This window comes from Corvus kubaryi, unplaced genomic scaffold, assembly GCF_017639235.1.
Source record: "Corvus kubaryi isolate FWS band 111438036 unplaced genomic scaffold, C.kubaryi_AGA036_p1.0 37352, whole genome shotgun sequence".
Classification (NCBI taxonomy): Eukaryota; Metazoa; Chordata; class Aves; order Passeriformes; family Corvidae; genus Corvus; species Corvus kubaryi.
This window is the reverse complement of record NW_024581114.1, coordinates 1,708,088-1,734,640: the sequence shown is the minus strand read 5'-3', so window position 1 is coordinate 1,734,640 and position 26,553 is coordinate 1,708,088. Positions and strand designations below refer to the sequence as shown.

Sequence of the window (26,553 nt, the reverse complement as noted above, 5' to 3'; positions counted from 1 at the left end):
CTTGCGTCTTTTATTTGAGTTTAAGGTACATCATTTTACTCGCATTTAAATTAAAAAAAAAAAGAGAGAGAAAAAGGCACTGCTGCAGAGCAGCCCCAATTTTCTGCCCTGTGCTGGGGATTTCTCAACCCTGCAGGTGGGAAATCCTTTGGGCAGCAGGGACCTGACCTTCTCCAGGAGCACCTGGAATGCTGTCCTGGATCAAAAGGCAGATTTCTAGGTAATTTCTCCTCAGGACTCATCCTCTGCAGAACTTGTTCCTTTTTTCTGAGCAATCTGGGTGGTGGAGGATGTAAAAAGAGCAATTTTCCCTCCCAAGGCTTGTCTCTGCCTGTGCCCGGGCTGCTGCTGGAACTGGGCAGTGCAGTTCTTGCTGTCAGGGTGAAAAAGGGAGCTTGGAGGATGGCCAGCAAACTTGCCAGGGCCAGAGCTGTCCTATGTGAATTGTTTGACTTTCCCAGAAACTGCAGCACCACTCTGGAATGTCGTGGAAGCACTGGAGAGCTCTTTGGAGGTGCAGAGCAGAATGTGATGTCTGATGGTGCTTTGGTGTCTTTTTGGCTGGGTTGGGGTTTTTTTTTTTTCCCTAAATGCTTTTGCCCTTTTAAATTTTTTTTTCTATGAGTGTGGCTGGATGAGTGGTTAGAGAAAATGTGATATAAATCAACTTTATGTGACAAAAAGAACTCTAAACATAGGCCAGAGTGCCTGATACCAAGTCTTCATAAAATGAGCATTATTCTGATTTACTTTGCTGTGTGTTAGCAGGAATAAGGATCTTCAGAATAGCAAGCAGCTGATAAAAATAGAAATTAAAAAAAAAGAAAAGAATAAGAGACACAGCATGGGCCTGTCAGGCATGGCAGTGATTTCTGGGAGCCTCCATAAGGGGCAAGGATAAACCAGCAGTTGTAACTGGATAATGGAACACCTTTCCTGCTGTTGCTGTGTGGCAGGTATTGATTCCAGCTGAGTTTTGGGATGGAGAGGAATTAGGAAGTTGCACGGAAGAAGCTCCCCGTTGTGGAAAGCTGCGGTTTTAAAGATGAATGAAAGGTTCACGTTGTGGTTCTTGGAAGTCACTCAGCTTTTGGAGCAAACAGGTTGTCACAAATGGGTTTGGTTTCAGGATTTGACCGAGGGTGGCACAATAACTGCAACAAATGGGTGTTTTCTGCAGCTTTCACACAGGGAGCTGGCAGATGAAAACCCTTTTACTCAGAAATGCCTTGCAGTGCAGGGGCAGGAAGCAGTGGGAAGATTTTGCTTTAATGCAAATGTAGCCCTGTGATTTGTCGGTCCAGGGTTTGGAGAGTGCTCTGCATTGAGAATGGAATGCCCTGATGTGAAACAAAGGGCACGGATCACCTTTGATCAATGCCAAGGAGAGGATTTCTTTGGAATAAGGGAGGTCTGAGCTGTGCAGACACTTTGCCTTAGGCACTGCAGCATCCTTTTGGGAGAGCAGAAATTGCCTGCTTATGACTCACTGACTATTGCTTAGATCACTCATCTCTCTTTTTCTTTTTGCTTTTTTTTAAATTTTTTTTTTCCTTCTAAATAAAGTAGAAGATAAAACCTTTGGCAGTTCCCTAGGGACAAAAAGAGAAAATCAGAGTATTTAAGAAGACGTGGTAAATGCTGTGTGGATTTGGGTTTTGTTGTTGAGTGGCTGTGAAATCCAGGATGAGTCTCCTTTAGATACCAGGATTCTCCCACCTCCTTTCTCTGGGAATGGGGATCCTTTGGTTCTTCCCAAATCCCTGCTGTTGCTGCCAGAGCCACCACTGGCCACCTGAACCAGGCAAGGCCAACACATCCCTGTTTGTAGCAGGTCACTAATCCCAGGATTTAGGAGGATTTAACCCCAGACAGACACTGCAGAGGGTTCCCAATCAGTTTTCTAAAGAGGCTTTGAAGACACCTTTACCTGAAGGCTATTTCAGGTCTTTAAATGACCTGAGTTTGAACTTTAGGTGACAGGAAATGCTGATTTTCTTTTTAACTTTTGCTGTTTGAGGTAATCTCTTCCTGACCTCCTGATTTGTTATTTTTATTGGTCTTGTTTGGTTTGAATTTTATGGCTGTTGTGGGAGAGGCTCTCATCCTTGGCTTAAAAGGATGGAACAGCTCAGTTTTACTGAAGAGCTTTTCTCAGGGTTGTTGTACCTATTTGCTGAATATGTGCTTAGTAATTGGAAGATAAATCAGTGTCTGTGAGCAGGGCAGCAAAGCAAAGCTCATCAAGTTTATATTAGGGCTGCAAAAGTCAGGCACACTCTGGTGAGTTCTGCAAATAATCGAGCCTGAGATAATCTCATACAAAATGTTAGTGTTGTGGTATTCCCATGCAGCGCTGGCATTTGGATCCCCTGCTCAGGGGTGGCGCTCGGTTGAATTTCAGATGTGGTGCATTTTACCCAGGCTATTTTCTAGCCTTCACTCACCAATAAATCACAACCTCAATAGTTTTTCACAAGCCCTGTTTTTTTTTTTTCTTTCCTGGCAAACAATGGAGCTGGAGGAGCCAGCGAGCTGCACAGGGAAATGTTTTGTGTAATCAGGCATAAGAAATACAAATATTTTCTCTCATTGTGTTTTATCCTGTAGTCAAAACAGAGATTGCAGTTATTTTCATCTGTAATTCTTAAACCAGCTCTGTCTGGTGGAGTTACCAGCTGGATTTGGAAATCAGATCCAGGAACAAGTGCGTGCTCTGATTTAGGTCTGTGCAGTGCAGAGCCATTCAAGGCAGCTTTAATGATCCAACCTCCCATCTGTGGCTGAGATGCCCATCTTATACTGAGAGCTGAACTAATCCAGCAGCTGAGTGACAACTGCTGGGTGTTTGATTACTGGGCAATGCAGGGATGCAGGTTTATTTACATAGTAACCTCCTCAACTTGTGTTATTTACGCAGTGGCAGTTTAAGCTAAGAAATTTGGGTGAGGAATATTTGGAATTGAATGCGACTCTTCTGTGCTGACGTTTTTATTTCCTGACTTGTAGCGAAGTGCTCATGAAGTATGAATGAATTTATTTCTATTAATTTATTATTTTTTTTTCTTTCAATGAATTTGTATCATTTTCCTTTAGGAAAAAACCCACCATTATTTGCCAGATAAATTGCCTGTGCCTCTTTAAAAAGCTCCAAACATATTATATATATATATATAATATTTTATTTTTGAAAAATGCTGGTTGAAAATCCATGTGCTAAGCAACAGCTTCTAGGCTTCTAGGGGAGCTGGTCAGGTGATGCAAGTTCCTGTTCTTTAGAGCATTAAATATGCCTTGTTTTCTTGTATTATTGTATTATTATTGCCACATTGGGGCTTCCCTTGTGCAATTTGGATTATTCTGTTTGATTTGTGGAACAGGGATTGTGTTTCAATGGCATATTTTATCTTTATCTTTTCTGGAATTACATGATCAAAACTGCAAGCGAGAGAAACCTTCACTAAACCAGCTTTAGCCTGAGTTTTGAACTAATAGTGATGTTTGAAGGATGATAACAAGACATTTTCACTCCATGTGCTCCATGGTGCTTCTGCATCTTCTCAGTGCAATATTCTGCCTTTAAGGGCTCTGTATGAACCTCTCTGAGGGCACAGTTGTGAAAAACTGCCTGCAGGAACCTTTTTACTTCCCATTTAGTAGCCTTGGTCTGAAACCTTCCCTGCTGTGGCTTCCCAGAACAGGATTTGATCCACGTTACTTTGGGAGTTACCAAAACCCACAGCTTTTACTTATAAAGATGTGTTATAAAGATACAGCTGGTTTTGTGAAGAACTGTGCCTTGTGAAGGAAGGAGAGGATTGAAAAGGAAAAAAATCTGGGTAAAGACAGTTCCTGAAATAGGTTTTTGTGATCCTGATCCCTCTCCAGCATCCTTGTCTTAGTCTGATTCCTGCTTGAGCAACCAGCAACCATCTGTCAGAACTGCCTTCCTTTATCCTTTGCTGGAAGTGCTTCAGGAAAAGCTTTGCTGGGGGGGATTAGAAAAACTGGGATTTCTTGCATTGAGGTCAGTTTTACCTGTAGTTCCTGCAGGGTTTTCGTGTTGGCTTTTCTGGAGGTGGATCTTTGTGTGTCCTGGGAGGGATGTGGGTTTGTGTCTCCCACAAGTTGAAACTCTGGTTTAGAGCTGTGCCTTTCTGAAGGGATTACTGTGGTATTTATGGCCTGCCACCTTACAGGGTGACCATCCCTTGTACTTCCCAGTCTCCTTCATTGTGTTTATTTCTTTAGATGAGAACTTTCTGCAGCAGAAAAATCTCACAAAACATCAACCAGGCCTGGTGTGAAGGAGCTCTGACTTGCTGCTGCAAGTGAAAAGTAGTTTTTGTGTAAATTTCTCCAGATCAGTTGATTTGCATCTCCCATCCCTCTCTCTAAAGCAGGGGTGATGCTGCTGTTCCAAATGCTGAAGCAGAGTTCTCAAGGATGTCAGAAGCCAAATAAGCACCTCAGAGAAGCCACATCCCCAGGGAGTGGTTCCCAGCATGCTGGAGAGAGCCATAACTTCATTCTGTACAGTACATGCTCCCAAGTGCTTTCTGGGCTCGACAGTAATTTAATATCCTTGGAATTTGTAGGGCAGAAACGGCTGCAGACTTGTGCTGTCATAATTAACGTTGTTATTAAAGGCAGTATCACAGTGATTAAATTTATCCCGGGGGTATTTTTGCAGCACTCTGAGTAACTTTGGTTGTTAGCCAGTATTTGGAGCAAAACATTTTGAGTTAGATTAAAACCTTTATAAGAATCATTGGCTCAGGACATCTGGTGCTTGCATCACTCTTTGGGGGTGCTGGTCAGCAGTGGTTTAAAGCAGGGTCAGAATTTTGGTGAGGCTGGGGAACGAGGACAGTTCTGGTGGGTGGCCCCCAGTATTTCAGCAGGACAGGAGATGGAATTTCTTTACATTTCCCTGCTTTAAGCAAGCTCAGCTTTCTGAACTGCTCAGCTTTGTTTTTTTGGTCCCCAAGCACAAATTTCAGAGGAAGTGGCGGGTTAATAATGTGAGACTGTTGAGCTGGGGAATGACTACTGTTGTGTGAGTATCCAAAAAGGGAACTTATTCCAAGAATAGAATGAGTGGTGGATATTTTGCTATTTAAACATCTTAAGCTTAACTCAGGGCTTTATTTTACTATCACTAAGAATCTTTGCATTGAATCCCATCCCTTGTGAGAGAAGGGTTTATGGGAGAGAAGTGTATTTTTATCACTTTGTCTCAGGGCTTGGCTAACACGTCTTTGATAAATTATTAGAAAAGCATTGAACAAAATACAGTGAGAACATCTAAGCTCTTTCAGAGGCTGTACCCAAATCCATGCTGGTTTTTGAAGCCAGTCCGTAGTGCCTGACACAGTGCAATAAAATGAATGCTGATCAGTGTCTCTTTTTAGCTGAGCTTTTCCCTCCACTGTCATTATCTTCTTTCATAACAATATCCAGCCTTGATAGTGCTTAAACCAGACAAAATCTCAGCCATCCAAATACAGGACCTTCATCTTCCTCCTTTTGAGCTCCAGTCTGGGTAATGAACATTCAGTGATCATAAGAGCAAGGCATAAATAATCTCTCCCTCTTTTTAAACACGTGGGGTTGTAAACCACAGGTGGGAGCTCTGTTAGCAGGTTAAGAAAGGTAAAAGACTTAAGCATTTGGTGGATAAGTAAACAGTAAGTTCAAGCATAAGCTTTTTATCCTCCTCAGTCTCCACCTTCCCTCTGGAGGTATTAGATGGGAAATAATTACAGTGTTCTGAGGTCAGCCCTACCCCCGAGAAGCTTCCCCTCCCCTTGCCCTGGGGAACAGCTGCTGAACTTGGGTTGCTCTGTCTGGGCTGGGAGCTGCCAAGAGCCTGTCAGGCTCCATGGGCATGGATTGGGGCACTTTTGCAGTCACCTAGAAAAGGGGATTGCACCCTGGGTGAGCAACCAGGCAGGTCCTCGTGGGTTTTGGTGGCTTGGTGACTCATGAGAAGGCTTTGTGCCAGCCTGGGGACAGCACACACAGAGCCAGCAGAGAGGCTGCTGTGACATTATGGGAATTGGGAGCTGCTTTAACAGGACATCAGACCCCCTGTTCACTATCACGTAGGTACCTTTTTCCTTTTTCCTTCAGCTGGAGCGGGGTCTGTGCTGGGGATGTGGGGTGCAGGGCAGGTGGGAAGGTCTGTGGCAGACTGGGAATGGTCCAGCCACAGCACTGCTGGTCTAATCTCTGCTTTTCAGGTTATAGAATGTGCTGAGCTCCATTAGTGCCTCCATGCAGGGCCACCCTAGTAATGTGCACTGCCCTAAAGTGAAGGATGGTCCTCATGTGACAGCCCTCAGCTGGAACAGAGCTTTATCAGTGTCTGTAACAATATCAAATTCATTTGTTTTCTCTTATTCTGTTTTTTCAGGGTCCTAGTGAGCCCTCGACAGAATTTGACTCGCATCACATTAAAAGGGACTTTCCAGGGGGCTAAAGTGGTCCGTGGGCCTGACTGGGAGTGGGGTAACCAGGATGGTAAGCTGCTTTTGGGATATCCTGTAAAACACCATTTGATTTTTTAAAAGATATATATATATATAATATTTTATTTTTGCAAATTGCTGGTTGAAAATCCATGTGCTAAGCAGCAGCTTCTAGGGGAGCTGGTCAGGTGATGCAGGTTCCTGTTCTTTAGAGCATTAAATACACCTTGTTTTCTTGTATTATTTGTCACATGTCTGACATAAATGTGTGCCTTCATTCAGGGTGTGGGAAGGAAGTTTTGCTGCTTTTCTTTTCATAGATGTGAAAACCTCTGGGAACCATCCTGGAAGTTCTTGTGTAAAATTGTAAATGCACACCATGTTACAAGAAAATAAAGACCCCTCTTTTCCTGAAAAAGCTTTAATTGATAGTGGAAGGTTTATCTGACTTTGTGTACAGTATCCATTTTCTTTTGGAATTCTGTGGAATGTCCTTGTTTGGATATTTTTGAGAACAGTGAGGAGAAATTCTCTATAAGGAGGGTTTCACATGGTGCACTGATGAAGGACTCTGTGGTTCCTGGAGAGCGGTTGCTGCTTTCTGTAGGAATTGAAACCTTCAGGCTGAAAATGCAGTGAGACAAAGATGCCTTCTTAAAGCTGTTTTTGGGGTGTAATGCCTGTCCCCAGTTCACTGATAGCATTTCTGTGTGGTGCTCCAGGGCTAAGGAAGCTTTCCTGCCCGTTTGTCCCAGAGCCCTGGACACACACTGTGATGTGTACAGCTCCTTTTGCCCCGTAAGAATTAAGTCAGAAGTTCAAAGGTTTCCAAAGTTGACTCTGCCATTTATTGCAGCTCTGGGTTCACTGGAGTACATGGATGCTTGGCAGGGTCTGAGAGCAAAAGCAGCTTATGCTCAATACAGCTTATCCATCCTTTTGAGATCAGAGCAGCATTTACATGTCTGAGACTTGTGCTGCTTCTGGTGGTGGTGACCTGAAAGCAGCTCCCTGAGCAGGAGCAGTGAGAGGAACCCCAAATCCAGCCCTCCCATGAGCATGGTTTTGGTGGAGCTGTGTCCATCCACAGCCGTGTCATGGATAGAACTGACACCAAAACCCAATGTTTGCGTTGTGCTTTTCAGATGAGCTGCTAGATGAGGAATTCAGCTCCTTTGAGCTGTTAAATTGCAGGACTTTGCAGACAATCAGAAGTTCCTCAGTGAGACAGATGTTGCTGTCCCCGTTTGGGGAAGTCCTGGGGAAGTGTTGGGACCTGCCCAAGTGCACCACAGAGTGACTTGGCAGCAGAGTGGGGTTGGGAACCTGCAAGCCCTGACTGCCTTCATGAGGCTCAGTGTTGTCTCTTGGATGACAGCACGTCCCAGTGCCCATCCAGCTTCACCTCCACACATCCATCCTCCTGTTCTGGATTTGAAGAAAACAAATTTTATTTGCTGTTTCTCCACCTGGCTGGTGTTGGGGAGAGATTTAAAGATCCTGGGTGGGTTTTGCAGCACTGCTGAGTTTTTTTTCTTGCCACAGTGTGGTGCCATGACACCATGTGTGTGTTCCCTAACTAGGCCATGCTCCTGCACACCAGGAATTCTCCACAGAACCATTCCAAAATGAGCATCTCGCTGGGTTTCTACAAACTTAATGCAGAGATTCCCTCCTAATTGGTCAAAGTGAGTTGTCTCATGATCCAATTTTCCTGATTTTCACTTCTTTTCCCCTCAGGGGGTGAAGGTAAGACCGGCCGCGTGGTCGATATCCGGGGCTGGGACGTGGAGACCGGCCGCAGCGTTGCCAGTGTCACCTGGGCAGATGGAACCACCAACGTTTACAGGGTGGGCCACAAGGGAAAAGTGGACCTCAAATGTACCGTGGAGGCTTCTGGGGGCTTCTACTACAAGGAGCATCTCCCAAAATTAGGTGGGTGGAGACAAACCTTTGCTGAGAGAAGTCTGTGTTGAGAAGTTGTGATTCACACAGCCCTTGGCGCTGAAGCCATTTTGCGTGGAAGACATAAAACCACCTCCTGGTTTTCTGAGGTTCCTAGTTAATAAGCATCATTTGAGAGAATTTGGTTTGTGTGTGAGCATGGTGCTTGATCTCAGAGTTGTTGATGAAATAGTTTGGCCTTTTGGTGGTAAAACCGTCAGTTACCCACAGTTGTATCCCAAGGAACACAATTTCTGCTGGAAATGCAGGAAATTCCCACTCTGTTACAGAGAATCCAGCTTTTCTCACTTTGGTCAAATTTGTCCATCCAAAGCTTTTAATTCTTCAGACAAGCTGTTGTTCACTGTGCTTTTAGAGAGCAAACACTTTCCTGGTGGAGCCAAAAGTGTGTTCAGTGGGGGGAATGTGACCAAAGGGAGACTTTGGAGAGCAGAACAGCCAAAAATTAGAAAAAGTGATGGGAAAAGGTGAAGTCTGTATTGGCAACTTGCTGCCATCCACCTTTCCTCTTAAGTCCAAGGAAACTCCTTGTGGTTTTGGACTTGAAGCTTTTTTTTTACCCAGGTGTAATTTAGTTGTGGGGTTGTTTTTTTAATGAGGTGCAGGGACCATCTTTGGCTCCCCTGAAGGAAAACAGAGTGGTCTGGTTTTGTGTTTATAGCAGCAGAATCAGGGTTTTTATCAGACTTTTCAGATAAAACTTTCCAGGCAGACTTTTATTTGTCTTTCTCAGACTTTTCTCTCCCCGAGCAGTTTGGCAAGAGCATGAGGGGAGGGGAGGGTTGGATGAGGAGCTTAATTCCAGGGGTATGGCTGCATGGGAAGGGTAGGAGGGCAAGGCACTCCTCAGAGTGAGTTCTGTGGCTGCCTGGGGAGGGGAGAACTAAGTTTGGGTGCTGTGTGGGTGTGTCTGAACAGCAGTTGTGGGTGAGTGGATTGCTAAGAACAGCTCCTGGTGTCTGCCAGGGCCTAATAGGCATTCCCCGCTCTGCAGAGGAACAAAATGTGTCTTGTTAGAGCTGCTTCTGTTTAATTCATATTAATATCCAGTTAGAGTTAAATCCTACTGCTTCCTCTGCATAGTGCTGCCCTATAGAGTGTATAGGGCATGAAAAGGGGTTTGCACCATTCTGCCCCAATTAATGTTAATTTTCAACCCTTGTAACGAAGCTGAGGTGTGTGACTGCACCCTGCATGCCTGTGGGTGCTGTCCTTGTTGTCCCCAGGGAAACCAGCCGAGCTGCAGAGGAAGGAGAGCACAGACAGGCATCCCTTCCAGCACGGGGACAAGGTGAAGTGCCTGCTGGACATCGACATCCTGCGCGAGATGCAGGAGGGCCACGGAGGCTGGAATCCCAAAATGGCCGAGGTATGTCCCTGGATACTCCCCTGGATACAATTCCAGCCTCTCCCTCATTCTGCACCGCCCAGAAAGTTAGCAGAACATCTTTGTGTGACCTTAAAGTCGACTGAATCACAAATACAGATATTTTTAGTGATAGGACACTGGAGTCAGAGTTATTTTTAGGCTCTGTTGGGATGAGAGTGGCCTTGTGGATCCCTGCAAAAGTCTTGGAAGAAAAAAAAAAAGATAATAATGGCTGGTTTGTTTATTTTTAAATGAGCCACGGATCTTTTCTTTGGAGTTCTGGATCCATTCCTTGTTTGGCTTCTTTTGTGCTGTGCATTACTGGTAATGAAAGTTATGTGTTTTGTCAGCACTAGGCTCTGTCCCTGACCAGGGCTAAGAATTTCTCAGCCCATATGGTATTTTTGAAGCTTAGTCTTCCCTTTAAATTGAAGAGCCATCAGTCTGCTGTCACCTGTTGTCCTAAAAATCCCAGAGAGTGGAGGAAATAAAGCTAGAAATAGCACCTATTACTGTAGAATAGCATGAATAAATGCTATAAAACTATAAAAGATAGGTTAAATACATATCCTGGCCCAACCTGCCCTACAGGTGAGCAGACTTTTTGAAATCAGGCTTTAAAATGTCAAGGCAAACTCTGCCATTTCAGTTTTAAACTGGAAATTTCCTAACTGAGTCTCTTTTTTTGGGTTTTTTTTTCAGCCTGGCAGGCAGGGACTTGGTATTCTCTGATGAACTTCAACAAGGCTACCAGTGGAGCCATGAATTCTTTTATTCCAGCTAAGGAGTACAGCCCCAAAGCTGTAGTTTTTGGGTGTTGCTGTGTCTGTTGTTGGTTGTTAAACCTCTGTGCTCCTGAATTCCTGTTGTTGGGGAATGCAGGGGTAGAGAGGGATGATAGCAGAGAAACAGGAACCTCCTGTCACCTCAGAAACTGGCATTTTTTACATCTTTATAAACCATGAGCTGCTCAGAACCTGCCAGAACAGCAGACCTAGAACCCTGCACCACACAGTTTTATTTTGTTTTCTGTACCATGCCCCTTTTCCCCTCCCAGACTGTGCCTTGCTGGTATTTTATAACGCAGAAGGAAGGAGGACCATTTGTGCCACGTTTTCAAGCATTTTTGCACTCTGTATTCCTATCCCCCTCCTCCCCCAATACGCTGCTCCTTCAGAGGAGCTTTTAGAGGAGCCTTTCCCCTCCTTTTGTAGAAAAACAATGGTTGCATCTCATGTAGAGCAGGTTTGGGAGCACTGTGGATGGGAAATGCTGGGTGATTTAGCCACCTATGCCTTGGATGCCTTCTTTCCCCGCTATTAAGCAACATGATTTATTTAGGGGCTTTTCCCTCCTTTTTTTGCTTTTTCTTTGTTTTTCCCCTCCTATCCAAAGTTCATTGGCCAGACAGGGACCGTGCACAGGATCACAGACAGAGGGGACGTGAGGGTCCAGTTCAACAGTGAGACCCGCTGGACTTTCCATCCTGGAGCCCTGACCAAGGTAGGTGCTGGGCCTGGCCTGGGAATGCTGCAGGGAGGTCACTGAACCTGCTGGGTTAGGGCTCAGAGTGTCACCAGCAGGTGCTGAAGGAACACCGTGCTGTTATAAACACGGTTGTCCTATTTTATGAACTTTTTGCATTTCTAAGTCCTTAAGGTAACCTCCGTTTCTTAATTTCAGCTTCCAGTACCTCATCCTTCTGCAGCTGCCTTTCCCTTGTGATGAACCTTCTCCCACATAATTTCCCTTTGATTTTTTTTTGTTCTTCTCTGCTTTGTGTTTCCACGTTGTTCTTTTTTGCATCTTTGTCTCGCTTCTCTCTGATTTCTTCTGAATCTTTCATCCAGCCCTTCTCATTTTGTGGCTGCATTTCCAAAGCTCACAGCTCTGGCCTTCCCCAGAGGTTTGAGGACTTTGAAATGTGGATGATTAGAAAAAGAGATAATTAGGTACAGAAGAAGCTGCTGAAAGACCATAAAATTCTGACCTGAGCAAGGTCACAATGCTAAAAACTCCCAATACCAGTGGAAAATGCAGTGTCAGACTGTTCTGCACAAAATTAGTCTGCTCTGAAAAGTGTGTTTTGACACTGCTCCCCTCCCAGCTCAGTGAGCAGAGGGAGCATCTGGCAAATTACCAGCACAGATAAACCCTGGTTTCCCTTTTCTGTTTTAAGTAACAAACAGATTTAACTTCCTTATTAGAGTGAATTAAAATCTGCAGTGCCGAGCCAGGTGTAGCGAGGAGATGGACCAAGAAAACTTCTGTACTTTATCTGGTATTAATTACAAACAATTTGGAGGAAAAGAAGTGAGGGAACTGCCTGTTCCAAATTATTTCCCTACTTAAATGTGCACTTGGCTTAAAAGAATTGGTCTGTGTTTATTTTGCAGCTCAGTGGTTACAGCTTTCTTTCTAACTGCATTTATGTTTTGCAATGCTGTTTTTTGACTCAGTGGGTGTCTTGTTTGTTGGGATTTTGGGAGTGGGGTGGAGGGGCTGATCAGTATTATTTTTTTCTCTGTGTGTGTGTGTGTGTGTGTGTAGCTTCATCCCCCAAAAGCTTATGACTTTCTTTTTCTTGTAGCTCAACACCTTTTGGGTTGGTGATGTGGTCCGGGTGATAGATGATATGGAAACAGTGAAGCGGTTCCAACCTGGTCATGGGGAGTGGACAGATGAGATGGCACCTGTGAGTGCGCGCCAGTTCCAGTTCCAGGACAGTCCAGTAACCTCCTGAGCTTCCCCCAAGCCCTGAGCACTTAGAGATGGGCTTGTATCCCCCCCCAGAATTCCTGCTGGGAAGTCCCTGCCCAGCCCCTGGTGCTGGTGGCTCTCGGTGACGCCGTCGTGTCCACGGCACCCAAACGGGAAAAGGGGGAATCCCTCAAAAAGGATTTGGCTGCCACCAACTCACATGAGAGGTTTCCATAAGCAAAATCCTCTTATGCTCTCCCTGATTCTCTGGAATGAGGCAGGGAAGTGCAAAAATGGTCTGATCAGCCCAGTATGGCTAAAAAGTGGGATACAGGTGTCCTCCAGGAGCAGCTAAAGCCCAGAGGAAACCATCCCTAGTCCCAGTTTGATCAGTTCTTATCAGCACCTCCCTCCCCAGCCGTTTCCATGTGTCTGGGAAAACCCTGCCATGCCAAACCAGTGAGAGAGAAACTGGTGAGAACCCTCTGGTGTCCTCGAAGTGGGAGCTGTCTGCGAGTGTGTCACTTGTCCAGTGCTTCTTTTCACACAGCGGGAGCTGCAGCTTTGCGAAAATAAAAACAAACCCCAAAACCTTGGCTTTGGGTCTGGGAACTGCAGTTTTGGGGGGGGGGAGAAAAAAGAAAATACTTTTTTTTTTCTTTGCAGACCCTGGGGCACATTGGGAAGGTGATCAAGGTCTATGGGGATGGAGATCTGCGAGTGTCAGTGGGGGGACAGTCCTGGACCTTCAACCCTGCCTGCCTGACAGCCTACCAGAGGGAGGAGGAGGCCAACCTGATGACCACAGAGAGTGCCAAGGAATCCAAAAGTGAGGGACAAGTCTGGTCCCCCTCTTGGATCCAGCTCTTTGGAGGGTGCTAAAATCCAGATGTTCTTCCCTGCCTGGAGAACTAAAGTCCAGCTGTGCCTTACTGGGCAGACAAAGCTTAGGAAAATGCAGGGTTTAGGACTGGGAAATGCTGGGATTAATGGGAAAATGCAGAATTTAGGATTTTGAAATGCTGGCCTTAACAGGAAAATATAGAATAAAGCCCAGCTGTGCCCCACTGGGGAAGCAAAGCTGGCCTTAACACGAAAATAGAGAATTTAGGACTGGGAAATGCTGGGATTAATGGGAAAATGCAGAATAAAGCCCAGCTCTGCCTTACTGGGCAAGGAAAGCTGGCCTTGACAGGAAAACACAGGATTTAGGACTGGGAAGTGCTGGTCTTAACAGGAAAATACAGAATTTAGGACTCAGAATTGCAACCACAGCACTGCCCTAGGTTCAGTATTTGCCTCATCCTTGTCCTGTCCCAGTTCCCTGTTCCATCCTGTTTCCTCTACAAGGACACTGATTCTTGAGGGCTTGTGAAATATTCCCAGGTCCTTGCATGGAACTGTTGTGAAATCAACAATTATTTTGCCTAATCCGCCCTGAAATCGAGTTTGGGATCACATGGTGCATGGAGTGGATTTTTTGGGTGCTTTGCACATCTGCTCATACATTTTTTTTGTGGCCTGACCGTCCTGATTTCCTCTGGATGTCAGGATGATGTGGGAGAGAGGACAGACTTGCCAGGATTTTTTTGTTTTCCTGATGTAGATGGATCTTGGACTGTTTCCTCAAGTCAGACTTGCAAACTTGAGGGAGAACTTGCAAAATTTTTCACTTTGCTCTGCCTGGGGAGCTGTGACAACTCTGTCCCCTCAAACACTGAGAATTGTGTGGTGACAGGTCCATTTTTGTCTCTTTTTCAGGTACTTTGGTGACTGTCCTGGAGAAGCTGCTGTCCCAGAGGACGGAGTCGGAGCACGCAGGGTGCCTGGTCATTTGTGCAGCCCTCAACAACACAGCCAAAGTCCGGGAGCTCCTCCAGAAATACCCAGACAAGGCAAGTTTGGAAGACAAAAATGGTTCTTTTTCCTTTGTTTCTACTCTTTAAAACACTGTCATAAAATTTTGTAGTCGAGCAGGGAAAAGGATGTGAGAAAAATAAGATATTTTTCAGGCTCAGTGATATCTCCTATCAGTTGGAATATTATTTTGTGGCAATTTAGGATTAAATTCACAAGTTAAATGTGCATATTTGGTGCCTCTAGTTTGTGGCATTCAATCTGAACTAAAGTCCTTACAGCACCTTTCCCAAGCTGGCTTTTCCCAGGTTTCCTGTATGGCCACTGCAGCTGTAGAATGAGGGGGAGAGGGATTTATCTATATGAAAACAGGAGCAGATATCAGAGGATCTGCTGGAAAAGGAAGCCAGGGATCGTGTCTGGCTGTGCCTGTCCTTAGAGGACCTTATAAAATCACATTGTTGGAATCAGGAGGGAGAAAAGCTGCCCAGATCTGTGCAGTGTCTTATCTCATGTCTGACTGGAGCAGGGAACTGGGCTGGACTTGTTGCTGGACAATTTCTGTGCCTGCAGAGTGCCAAACTGTCAGCATCACATCTCCTGAAACCTCCTTCAGGGAGGGGCTCAGGGTTTAGGAACAGGGGGAAAAAAGAACCACCAAAGTCTTTCAGCAGTGTGTCCTTGGAAACCACTGGTAACAAAAAGAGGTTTTGTTGGGGCTGTGTCTGTGGGGCTGGCAGGAGGAGCTGCGACCCAGGAAAAGCAGGATCAGCTCTGAAGGAACCCCTGTGAAGCTGATTTAGTGGTTATTTGTCTGGTATTTATTGTAGTTCTTTATTTATAAACTTAATGGGGATTCTGGGGATGGGAAGGAGACACAAATAACTGCAATTCTCAAATTGATCCCAGACAGGAAAGTCCCAAGAGTAAGAATCCATGATATGATCAGTTGTTTTTATTAGACTTCTATTTCTACTCCAATATTTATATTAATAAATCAGCTATTTCTGTTGGAGTCTTACAGAGAGCAGGCTGGATTTGAGGTTCACTTAGAGCAGGTTGGAATTGCTTGGCAGGGTTTTTCCAGCTTATCAGCACTGTCTGCCTTGTCTAGGTGGAAGAACAGCAGTGACCTCTAATTCCTCTTTGCCCAAAGGACTCGCCCATCATTTTGTGCCTATCCAGGGAAGTGCTGCCCCTCCTGCTCTGACTGCTGCATAAAATCAGCTGCAGGGAAAAAACCTTGGTTATTAACTTGTTCTCCTTGCCAGTCTGCTGAGGTTTTGTGCCTCCTTCTCCTCTCCTTAGCCTCCCACTGGTTTCAGTAGCTACTTTGCCTTTTTGTTCCCTCTTGCCTCTTGTTCTTCAGTGCCTTTAATTCTCCAGAACTCTCACTGCAGCACTCGAGCACTGAGATCTCCCCTGCAGCCGCTGCACCCACTGAAGTACCTGCAGCAGCACAGCACAGTGGGGGCTTGGCACCTCCAAGGCCTTATGCAAAGCTAATTTGATTTCCTCACACATTTCCCTCTCGGGAAGGGAATTGTTGGCAGGGATATCAAGGCGTGTTGTGCTCGCAGGCACAGAGCGATTTGGCAGCAGGGCTGTGCAATCACAGCTCTGGCTTCCAGCTCTGTTCTCTCACTTCTCCCCTCTTCACTAAACGTGCTGTCCCCTTCCCCTTCCAAAATGTTTTGGGACAAGGTCAGCTGGGAGCTGCTGGCCAGGGAGAGGAGCCAGCAGGGCACGGACTTTGTGGGATTTCTGGGCAGTTCCCACCCTGCTCCCGGCACAGGACAAGGTCATCCCTTATTTTCTGTGTCTCTGCCCTTCCCAAAGGTCGATGCCAAGAACCAGGGCAGGACTGCCCTGCAAATTGCCTCTTACCAGGGGCACCTGGAGGTGGTGAAGACCCTGCTGCAGGCACACGCCAACGTCAACCTGCGGGACGACGAGGGGGACACGGCGCTGCACTACGCAGCCTTTGGGTAGGACACCTCCCCTCCTGCTATCCCTGATGGAAAACTTCCATCCTGGATAGAAATGGACACTCTGTGTCAAGGATGTGTGGCTGGTGGAGGCTTTTCCTCTGGTTTTGATGTTGGGAATTGGCCTTGGAGTTTTAGCCCACAGGAGCATTTCTTTCTCTACAACAGCATCCTTCTTTCCAGAAGGATTTCTATCTAGCACAGGATTTCTTAGCACAGGGATTTCTCATCCTCCACAGCTAGTTCAGTTTCCATGCTAGGAATTTTCAGAGGGAATCAGAAGAAGAAAGTGATAAGGAAGTTTCAGTCATTAAACTCTTTCCAAGGGGATGAGGGAGGTGGTTTGGTGGATTGAGATCAATTTGTTTGGTTGGGTTCTGTAAGTTTGTGCGTTTTCCAGAGCAAGATGAGATTTTGAATTCTATCATCAGTTACCAGGGAAGAATTCATCAATAAGAATGAGAATTCCTGTTGTTTTAGAGCAGAGAGCACAAATTAGGAAGGTTTTGTTGCATGTGGGTGTTTTTTTAACACTAAGAGAAGTGGGGTGAGGCTGAGAGGATACAAAACCTGAGTTCTGTTGCTTTGCAAGAGGGAAGAATTTACTGTGTGCACAGGATTGACTCTAATCTGGTTTTGTCCTTGCTTGTAAACCAGAAACCAAGCTGAGGTTGCCCGTGTGCTGCTGGCTAAAGGAGCCAGTGCAGACCTGCTGAACCATGCCAAGTGCACAGCCCTGTACATCGCTGTCAGCCAGGGATTCACCGAGGTGGTGAGGGCCCTCTGTGAGCTCAACTGTGATGTCAACCTCCCAGTAAGTTTGGGATTTCAGGGATTTAGGGTAGGGAGGTGTTTGGGGTTTTTTTTGAGGTGGGGAGGTGCTGCTTTATGTCTCACACCATTTGTGGCTTCGTAGAATTGGAAAGTCGTGCTTTAAAATGCATGGGAAATATTCCTGGATTTCAGTACCCTGAAATTCGAGGTTTGGGTCTGCCCCTTCTTCATCACATCAGCATTTTCTGCTGGATTCAGGCTTCCAGGGAAAGCTGACCTGCTGTTCCTGTGTTGTTGTTCCCAGCAATAAGATTTTTAAGGATGGCAGTGATGGTGACTTGGGCCCAGCCCATTTTTAGGGTGTGTTTGTGTGGTGGTGGGGCTGTTCTGTGCTGGGTCAGTCCCTCAAAGCTGGTCAGGACTTTCAGCAGCTCACGGGGGGTTTCCTTGGAGTTTCTGAGGTTGGTAACCTGTGTTTGCTTGGGTCTCCATGTGTAGGATTCCCAGGGAGACACCCCCCTGCATTATGCTATCACTTTGGACTACAAAGTTGTGATTGAGATTCTCACTGAAGTTCCCAACATAGATTTCACTGTCCAGAACTGTCAAGGCTTCAACCTGCTCCACTATTCTGCTCTGAAAGGCAACAAGCTGTAAGTGACCTTTTTCTTCCCCAATTTTTATGCCTTTTGCAGATGTTAATTTGTGCTGGCTGTCTAAGAAGGTGGCAGGTGTGGTTCTGGGTAGTTGGTTACACATTTCTTGCGTTTGGATATGGCTGGGTAGGGCTGTTGGCCTCCTTCAGGCCTTCACAGGAAACTTCTGCCTGCTTTCCCCGTCCCATCTTTCTCATGCTTCCCTAGGCTAGGAAATCTCTCTGTTTCTGGACAGTCTCAGGTGTTTGAGTTCACACTTGGAAGGACAGGAGAAGGTCTTAGTAAAGACTGAGAGCCTCTGGAACTCTTCCAAGGATAAATCTGCTCATTATTTTCAAAGCAGTGTGGCTTTACCCTACTTTATGAAGTGATAACTGAGGGCTTTTGTTGTATTCTTGTAATTCCGTTTGTGAGTTTGAGGGACTGCTCTTCATTGCTGCTGTCAGCTCGTGGTGCTGCCTGGTAAAACATGGACGTTGATAACTCCTGGGCAGGAGAGGCACAAATTAATTCTTCCATCTCTGTTAACCTCTCCAACTCTGCAGGGCCATAAAGAAGATTCTGGCCAGGGCTCGGCAGCTGGTGGACTCCAAAAAGGAAGATGGATTCACTGCCCTGCACCTCGCTGCTCTCAATAACCACATGGAAGTGGCTGAAATTCTCATCAAAGAGGTAAGAAATGACCCAAATCCACCATCAAGAAAACCTGTCCCACTCCCATTTGTCTCACTCCCAAGCCCCACATTTCCCAACCACTCCTGAGTTAACACTGAGACCCACAGGGATGTCCCTGTCCCTTTGAAGAGCTGGCACTGTTTGCCAGGCTGAAGAGCAGGGCTTGGCATTCCTGGGGGGGATTCTCCTTTGGCACTGGCAGGGAGGAGAAAAGTGTCTTGGCTCAGAACAAAGCGGGTTGGAACTGGAATGTTCAGTGAAGATAAAGTGGGATTTGGGCCCTCCCAGGCCCCACACTTGATGCCATGAAGATTTTTTGCCTTTTCTTTTATACCCGTTACACCTTTTTACGACTCCTGTATTCCTAGTGCTTTTTGCCTACATTCTTGGACTTGTTTGTCAAGCTGAGAGACTCAGCATTTTAGAAGCTTCATAGCCAGGGATCAGTGTGCCCCAGAGCCCAAGGTCCTCTCCAGAACACATTCTGTAAACCAAGATAGAACCATCCAGGAGAAGGCTCCTTGGGGAGGGGGCTCACTTGAGCCTCTCATTGGGGAATCCTTGATAGATCTGCTAATTAGTAACACCTGTAATGATATACCTGATCTTTGGGGATACTCAGGCAGGGTGCATCTCGATGCATATGACCTGGGCGTGTGCACCTAAGGATCCTTAAAATAAATACCAAGGTAAAATAAATACCAAGGTAAAATAAATACCAAGGTACGACTCTTGATTTTAAGACCAGGAAAAGGCATCACACTCCCAGTTCTCCAGCCACGCTCAGCAGCCACAACTCCCTCTGGTGCAATTCCTGCTTTTCCAGGGTCGCTGCGACGTCAACCTGAAGAACAACAGGAACCAGAGCCCGCTGCACCTGGCTGTGATCCAGGGCCACGTGGGGATGGTGCAGCTGCTGGTGAGCCAGGGCAGCGACGTCAATGCTGAGGATGAGGACGGGGACACGGCCATGCACATCGCCCTGGAGCGCCAGCAGCTCATGGCCCTCTCCATGGAGAAGCGGGAGGGGGACATGGGGGCCTCCCTCCTTTCCAAGGTGAGCTGGGAGCAGAATTCCAGCACCAAGGGGCAGGGAAATGTTCCATGGTACAACAGCAGCGGGTTGTGGGGTCTAGGGGTTGAAGGAAGGTAGGGAAACTCCAAAGTCGGTCCAGATGGGGAGCATGGAAACAAACCTTGCTTGTGGGAAAGCAGGAATAGATCCTCCTGAATTTATAGCATGAAAGCTGACATAGTCAGACAGCAATTCAGAGCTGTCTCTGATATTTTTATGAGCATTGTGCACTTCTTTCCTGACATGAGAAAGGTCATGAATTCAGCTGCAGAGCCAAGAGACTCCTGGGTTTAATTCATGCCCCAGAACCACAGCAATTCATTTCTGTCTGATGGCATGGAAAATATGAGGAGAGCTGACCACAGACACCCCAGTTATCTGCAGATGTACAGCAGGGAGAGAGGGGGGATGGAGCAGGCTGAAGGAGAAGGGGGAAGCTGTTACAAAGCCTGAACTGGTTTTCTCTGTGCTGCTCTGTATCCATGGACATAAAGATCTAGAAATCACTGCAGGATAGGCCAAAGGTGTGGGGATAATTTAATTCACTGGAAAATCCAGCATAAATTTTTAAATTATTATTATTATTTAATTTGAAATTATCAGAGTAAGTGAAACCACCCATTCCTCCTTTTTAGCTGTCTGGAAAAGCACAGTGCATTGCTCTTCCATCCTGCTCCTTACCAAACCACCAGGAGCTGATGGCTCAAGTGCAGGTCTGAGGTTCTGGCTGCAGGAAGTCCTAAAGAGGGATCTGTGCATGTCATTCCCAGTATTATTTACAGTAACATCATCTCTAAATGCTGTAGATTCCTTCACATCTAATTTTACTTGCCCTGGCTGACATGCTCTGGTCTTTTAAGTCAGTGGAATATGTGACTTGACTTCAAATTATTTGGGATCATGCACATCAAAATTTGGCTCTTTAAATAGCTGTCATTTAGGGCCCTGTGCAGCAGCTGCTCACCAGTTCTGTGGAGTCTTCAGCTTCTTCCTTTTCACTCCCTGGAGAAGTGAATGCCCATTTCTCTGATTTGTAGGGATTATCACCAGGTAGGATCCGTCTGAGGCACTCCTGGCCCTGAAATGCAAGATTTGAACCCATTATTTACATAAAGGCCAAAAGAATCTTTGTGTGTTTTCAAAAAGTTGCACTTCCAAGTTTTAAGCACAAGGTTTAAGACTTTATTTAAATTTTGGTACAAATCAGAGCAGAGGATCAGAAGCTGCTTCTGTTGACAGAGTGTGTTTCTCAACTTCTTTTAGCTGCAGGCTTCTGGCTTCCTGGGAAATGTGGAGCTGAATGTTGGGACTGCCATTGCCTGCTACTTAGCACAAGAAGGAGCAGACATTAATTATGCAAATCATCGGGGAAAGTCTCCTTTGGACCTCATTACAGATGGAAGGATCATCCAGATTGTCAAAGACTTCTCACAGAAATTCAGGTAAGCCTCAGGAAACGCTTGCAAACCAGAGTTTTCCCCAGCTCTGGTGTCTCTGCAGCTGCTCCAGGAGTGATGGAGCCTCTCTGAGACGCTCTGGATGTCACCCTGAGCACCTCCTGTTTCTTCTGGAACTGCCCTGTGTTTCTGGAGGGGTTATATGAGGGTGTGTGCTGAGTTTGGAAGGGTTGGGAAAAGCAGATTAATGTGGCTCTATGCAAACTGAGGCCAAGAGGAGCCTGGCCACTGAGGCCAAGAGCAACTTTGCAGAGTAATCCTGGGTTCTGTTTTACTTTCATTTGATTCTTCATTGACAGATATTTAAAGAGAGCGTGACAAAAGAGTGGGCACCGAAACCCACAGAATTTATTCCAGGGCTAGATGAACGCTTGTTTTGAAGCTGATAAGAGAAATAGCTGAGAAGATGCCAAAGGGAGAGTATAGCAAGTCAAAGCTGGCTTTTGCTCGGGTTCTGAGAAGCATTTGTTTGGATTTTGACTTTGCAAACATGAAAGCAGAGTTCTGTTTGATCTGAGGGCACAGGCTCAGTGCTGTTCCTGCTGGAGGAGGAACCACCCAGCAGTGCTGCCATTGGCCATGCTTCTGGCCCACTGCAAATTACAGGTGAAATGTGTCCCTTTAGCATCTTCCCTAGGAATTCTGTCAGTTCAGTATGTGTTGGATTGAGCTTTTTGCTTAAAAAATGTCATTTTTGTCAGGCTGGCACTTCTCATTACTGGTTTCAGCAGATGATTGTGCTGTTACCTTACTGTTACCTCCAAAAGAGCAGTTTCAACTAGTGTAAATATTCGAGATCCCTGCTCTTGTCCTTTTTTTTTGGACAGAACTGGTCAGGATCCCAGCTGAGCTGTTCCCAGCAGGGCAGGGAAGGTTCCCAGGTTTATCCTCCCTGAGCATGTGCTGCTCTGTCTCTTGGAGGAGTGTTTCCCAGGGATCAATTCAGTGTTACCACTGCTGCAGGAGCTTGTGGCTCACATTTCCTGCTGGCTCCTGCTTGCAGGGAACAGCAGGTTTCTTCAGAGAGCTCAACCATCACCTGCAGCCTTCGCCGTGTGCACACCACGCCCAACACCATGACCAACCTCAGTGTCTCCAGCGTGGCAGTGCCCACAGAGTGCCTGGTCTGCTCAGAGCTGGCCTTGCTCATCCATTTCTTCCCATGCCAGCACAGTATTGTGTGTGAAGGTGAGTCCACACTGATTTTTTCCCCTTTTTTAAAATTTTTTCTTCCCTGTTCCCCCACCCAGCCTCCCTGTCTGCCCTGTCAGAAATCCAGCCCTGCTTAGACACAGAGCTATTGTGCTGTTTGTGTCCTGAAGCAACCCCAGCCTGATTGCAGCATCTCAGACAGCCAAAGTTATCTCTGAAAAACACAGAATGTTCTGCCCACCTGCTGGTTGGGACTCCAGGCAGCTTTGCTTGGGCTCAGAGATGCCTGGGCAATTCAGAGGGAGAGCCAGATGCCTCAGTTCTGGCTGTCAGTGCTTCATCCCTCAGAAACCTCCTGAGAAGGATTTCCCTCTCCTCTGGCTTTTGTAACTCTTTGCATTTCAGCTGATTTAAGGGCAGCCTGCTCAGACTTGTCAGCAAGTTTATCTCACACGGCACAGTGTGACCACAGGGAATTTGATCAGGACTCTGTGCCAGAGCTTCATCCTCTTCCCCCAGAGCTGTTGGGATCAGTGCAGCAGCTCCAGTGGCACAGAGCAGGGAGGATTTAAAGGTGTTGTGTTTGCTGCTGACCTGGGGAAAATTAAACAAGGGAATAGGGCACAGCTCAGGAAGCAGGTAGTGACCTCATTCCATGCAGGAACAATCCTCAGTTCACCCAGGGAGGCCTCAGGTTGTACAAATTTGATATTCTTGAGTCTGTTGTGGCCTTAATTGTCATCTCTCCTTGTGTCACCTGTGGTAGAATGCTCCAGGAGGATGAAGAAGTGCATCAAATGTCAAGTGACAATAACCAAAAAACTGAAACAAGGTATGTTCTGGCTGTTGCTGCTGATCAGGGCTGTGGGGAGGGTCCTGCACAGTGTTAGTTTGAGGGGCATCAGTGATTTTCAGTGAAATAAGAGAGTTCATTTCTTTTGGCTTTTGTGTGTGTGTGTGTGTGTGTGCATTATCCACCTTTAGAGAGAAAAAAAGTAGATTTTCTCAGGTCACCCAGGCCAAGCTCAACTGCATAGACAGGACAGGACATTTAAGGGAGCTTTGCCTGGGCCTGGCTTATTTTGTGTAGTGAAAGCAAACCCCAGGTTCCCCAGTGTGTTCTCACATGGGGTGATTTAACAGTGAAAATTTATGAGGGAGGGAAAATTACATCTTGTGCAAGCCTCACTTGTCCCTGGGCTGAAATCAGTGTCTGTGCAGGGCTGGCATGTCCCAGTGTTTCAATAAAGCTCTTTAGCCCAGTTTCAAACAGATTTGTCTCCTGCCCACGTTTCCCAGTGTCAGGATGAGTTGTGATGTCAGCAGGGTTTGCTTTTGCCACTGAAGCCTTTCCCAGAGTGCTTGTGAGGGCTGAGATCACTCTCAGGGCACGTGAGGGTTTAATTGTGTGTCCTGCTGCATGTGACTGAGCATTGTGGGCTCCTTTTTGGAGTCAGGCTCAAGCCTTGTCACCTGATACCTGGGAAAAAAGCAGGAATCAGTCCCATGGCACTGGGCATGCACAGCTGGCAGAGCCAGAACTCCTCTTTGGAGCTGCACAATGCCAAAAATACCACTTTGACCTGACAGTGGACAGGAGCATTTGTCTTTGCTGCAGACTGGCAGCAAAATAATGATGGGAATTCCAAATAAGACATTTGCAGGCAAGTTTCCAGTGGAGGAGGAACATCAAGGTCTCTCAAATACCAGCAGGATTTCCCCAGCAGTGATGTCTTCAGTGCTTGCCATTGACAAACTCCCTGTCCCTGAGGAGAGGATTTGAAATCACTTCTTGCACCACTGATGTGCAATTCCAGAATGCTGAGGAAAGGGACATCTGAAGTGAAGTGTAAAGCTGCCTAATCAGTGATTCAGGAGCAGAAGATGAGCAGTGAGAGCTGAAACCAGGAGAATATTTACCTAAGCTCCAGTTAGGCAGGATTTGGGATTCTTTCATTTCATAGAGCTGACCAAATGACTCTTACTTGCGTAGCTTCATGTGCATAAAAATCAACACAAGTCATTCAGATGGTTTCTTCTGAATCTTTTTCTCATTCTGAAAGACACACACACATTTCTTAGCCATTTCTTAGCCAGAAATTTGAGTCCCGAGTGTGACCAGGAGGTGGGAGAACACAGTGTTTGTGGCCCTGTGAGAACATCAACCATCTTTGAATATTTTCACTTGAAGGGAGCAGCATATTCCAGAGCACCAAGGCAGGAATCTCAGACAGGATTAAAAAAACAAACCACCAAACCACCCCAAACACACCCAAACCACTGAGCAAGTAAGCAGAGGAAGGCAACAGTCTGTAAAAAGCATCACCCCAAGGCTTTTTATTTAATCCCTGGATGAGACTCAGTGCAGAGAGTGCCGTGTGAGTGAAATGCTGCTGCTGAGGGGCAGAACCCCGTGGTTAACCCTGCTCTGACCCCGTGCTCTGCCCACAGACAGCACAGAGGTGGAGTGCAGCCCCAGCTCCGAGTCCACGGAGCAGAGGAAGCTGATGGAGGAGCTGCAGAGCCGCTACCGGCAGATGGAGGAGAGGATCACCTGCCCCATCTGCATCGACGACCAGATCAAGCTGGTGTTCCAGTGTGGCCACGGCTCGTGCCCAGACTGCAGCTCTGCCCTCACCGTGTGCCCCATCTGCCGCCAGGCCATCCGGGAGAGGATCCAGATCTTTGTCTGAGGAGGCTTCGCTCCCCCCGGCCCCACGTCCTCCTCTGCTTCCCTTCTGTCACGCTCTGAGGGGTTTGGCTCCCTGGAAAAAAGAGAGGGAAGCACAGAAGGGATGTGCTGGGGGGAGGAGGAGGAGGAGGAGGAGGCCCTTCTGCCGTGGTGTCCCAGGGAGGGGACAGCCCCTCACCTGTGCTGCTCATCCACCACCACCACTGACCCAGCCACGCTTCCAGAGCAGAGCTGAACAGATTCCCCAGGAGATGCTCCAGAGGCATCCAGCTCCAGGACTGTTGGGAGCTCCCACTCAATTCCTGAGGAGATCCCGGGGATCAGCTCTCCCAGATGTCAGGGACAGGGAGGTGATGTCCCAAATCAGCCCCCTCTGAACCCGTGGGGCTCAACAACAGCACCGAGAGGCAAACCTGGATGTCAGGAGGTCCTAAAGACAGAGCGTGTGCCTTAGAGAAAAAGTAGTGAACACTGATTGGAGAAAATCTGTTACAACAAATATTTCTGACCTCTAAGTGACACTCTTCCTCTTCTTCTTCCATATTTTATTTTATTTTTTCTTTTTTTGGCACAACCGTGTGTTCAGAGACTCCTGAGCTTTCTATCCATAATGCCAAAGGCAGGTGTTAAATACTCCAATCAAAGTGTAAAGAAAATAAATAGTAATAATTAAGATATGGGGGGAGGGGGGGAAAAAAAGGGATTTCATTTTTGTTTCTTTGTTTTGCAGCAAAACTTAATAAAATAAAAGTATATATTTTCCTGAGCATTAAAAATGAATGTACAAACAGTAGCTGCACTCTGAATTCAGCTGTACTGTTTTCCAACTGAGTGAAGAATTATTATCCACTGAGTCATCCTGTAAAGTAAATTTTGGTGGAAGTGTGGCTCTTTGTGTGGGGGGTATCTCTGGTGACACAATGATGCCCAAACCTCCTGTTTGTTACGTATTGAAAGCAATATTTAAACAAACAAAACAAAAAAAACCCTGATTCCTGTGTTCCTCTGCTCCCTGTGTTCGTTAGCAAAGAGGTGGCAAATCTTTTCAAGATATGTTGAACTGTGTGGAATGTGTGGTGGTTATGAGAATATTTATTACTTACAACCCTGTGGTGTATTGAGAAAGTTATTTCACCAATTCTTTCCTCCTAGAGATAATACTTACCAAAATATTCACTTGAGCTTGTTACAGTTTCAATAGGTGTTTTTTTTTTTAAATCTGTGAAAATGGATCAGATTTAACCTCTAAATTATTTGCTTGGGTTGTACTTAACACCCAAATAACATAAAGCTGAATTTCAGAATCAACTTTGGTGTAAAAACCAGAGGTGCAGGTTCTCATTCTTTCCCAGAAGTTCATGCTGATGGGAATCCCTTTGGAATAAGTCAGAAATTTCCCCAAAATCTTTGCTGGGGCAGCAAAACAAAAGTGCTCTGCAAAGGCTGCTCTCAAAAAGTACAAATCTGAGCCAACTTCATCCTGTAAGAGCTGCTTTTATCCACCACTTGCTGGTACAAGGGAATCATTTTGCACACTATTTATTACCCCAGCCCCATGCTAAGCTTTTTTTAAAGAATAATTAATTCACAAGCCTCCCCATAAATCCAAAATGCTGAAGGATATTTCACCATGTGTGTTGTATTTGTGCTGGCACCAGGGGAGAGGGGACAGAGGTGGCAAAATGTTCAGTATCTGTTGTGCAATTCTCATCTCTCATTC

General features: G+C 46.2%; 1 protein-coding gene across 3 annotated transcripts in view; it reads left to right on the top strand.

Moving 5' to 3' along the window:
- MIB2 (MIB E3 ubiquitin protein ligase 2) overlaps positions 1-25,825 on the top strand; it is a 38,857-nt gene extending 13,032 nt beyond the window's left edge. Inside the window, exons 1-17 of one of the 3 annotated variants that reach the window (XM_042032058.1) lie at positions 3,386-6,107; positions 6,419-6,525; positions 8,214-8,408; positions 9,665-9,807; positions 11,203-11,310; positions 12,398-12,502; positions 13,174-13,336; positions 14,269-14,402; positions 16,204-16,352; positions 17,010-17,166; positions 17,625-17,779; positions 18,328-18,454; positions 19,284-19,514; positions 20,796-20,974; positions 21,993-22,177; positions 22,908-22,973; positions 24,593-25,825. In XM_042032058.1, the coding sequence (XP_041887992.1) occupies positions 6,055-6,107; positions 6,419-6,525; positions 8,214-8,408; positions 9,665-9,807; positions 11,203-11,310; positions 12,398-12,502; positions 13,174-13,336; positions 14,269-14,402; positions 16,204-16,352; positions 17,010-17,166; positions 17,625-17,779; positions 18,328-18,454; positions 19,284-19,514; positions 20,796-20,974; positions 21,993-22,177; positions 22,908-22,973; positions 24,593-24,834 (2,499 nt within the window). In that variant the 5' untranslated portion in view covers positions 3,386-6,054 and the 3' untranslated portion in view covers positions 24,835-25,825. Of the gene's footprint in view, positions 1-3,385; positions 6,108-6,418; positions 6,526-8,213; positions 8,409-9,664; positions 9,808-11,202; positions 11,311-12,397; positions 12,503-13,173; positions 13,337-14,268; positions 14,403-16,203; positions 16,353-17,009; positions 17,167-17,624; positions 17,780-18,327; positions 18,455-19,283; positions 19,515-20,795; positions 20,975-21,992; positions 22,178-22,907; positions 22,974-24,592 lie in introns of those variants that run through there. The other 2 variants (XM_042032056.1, XM_042032057.1) reach the window with 2 other exon arrangements.
- The last annotated feature ends 728 nt before the right edge of the window (positions 25,826-26,553 follow it).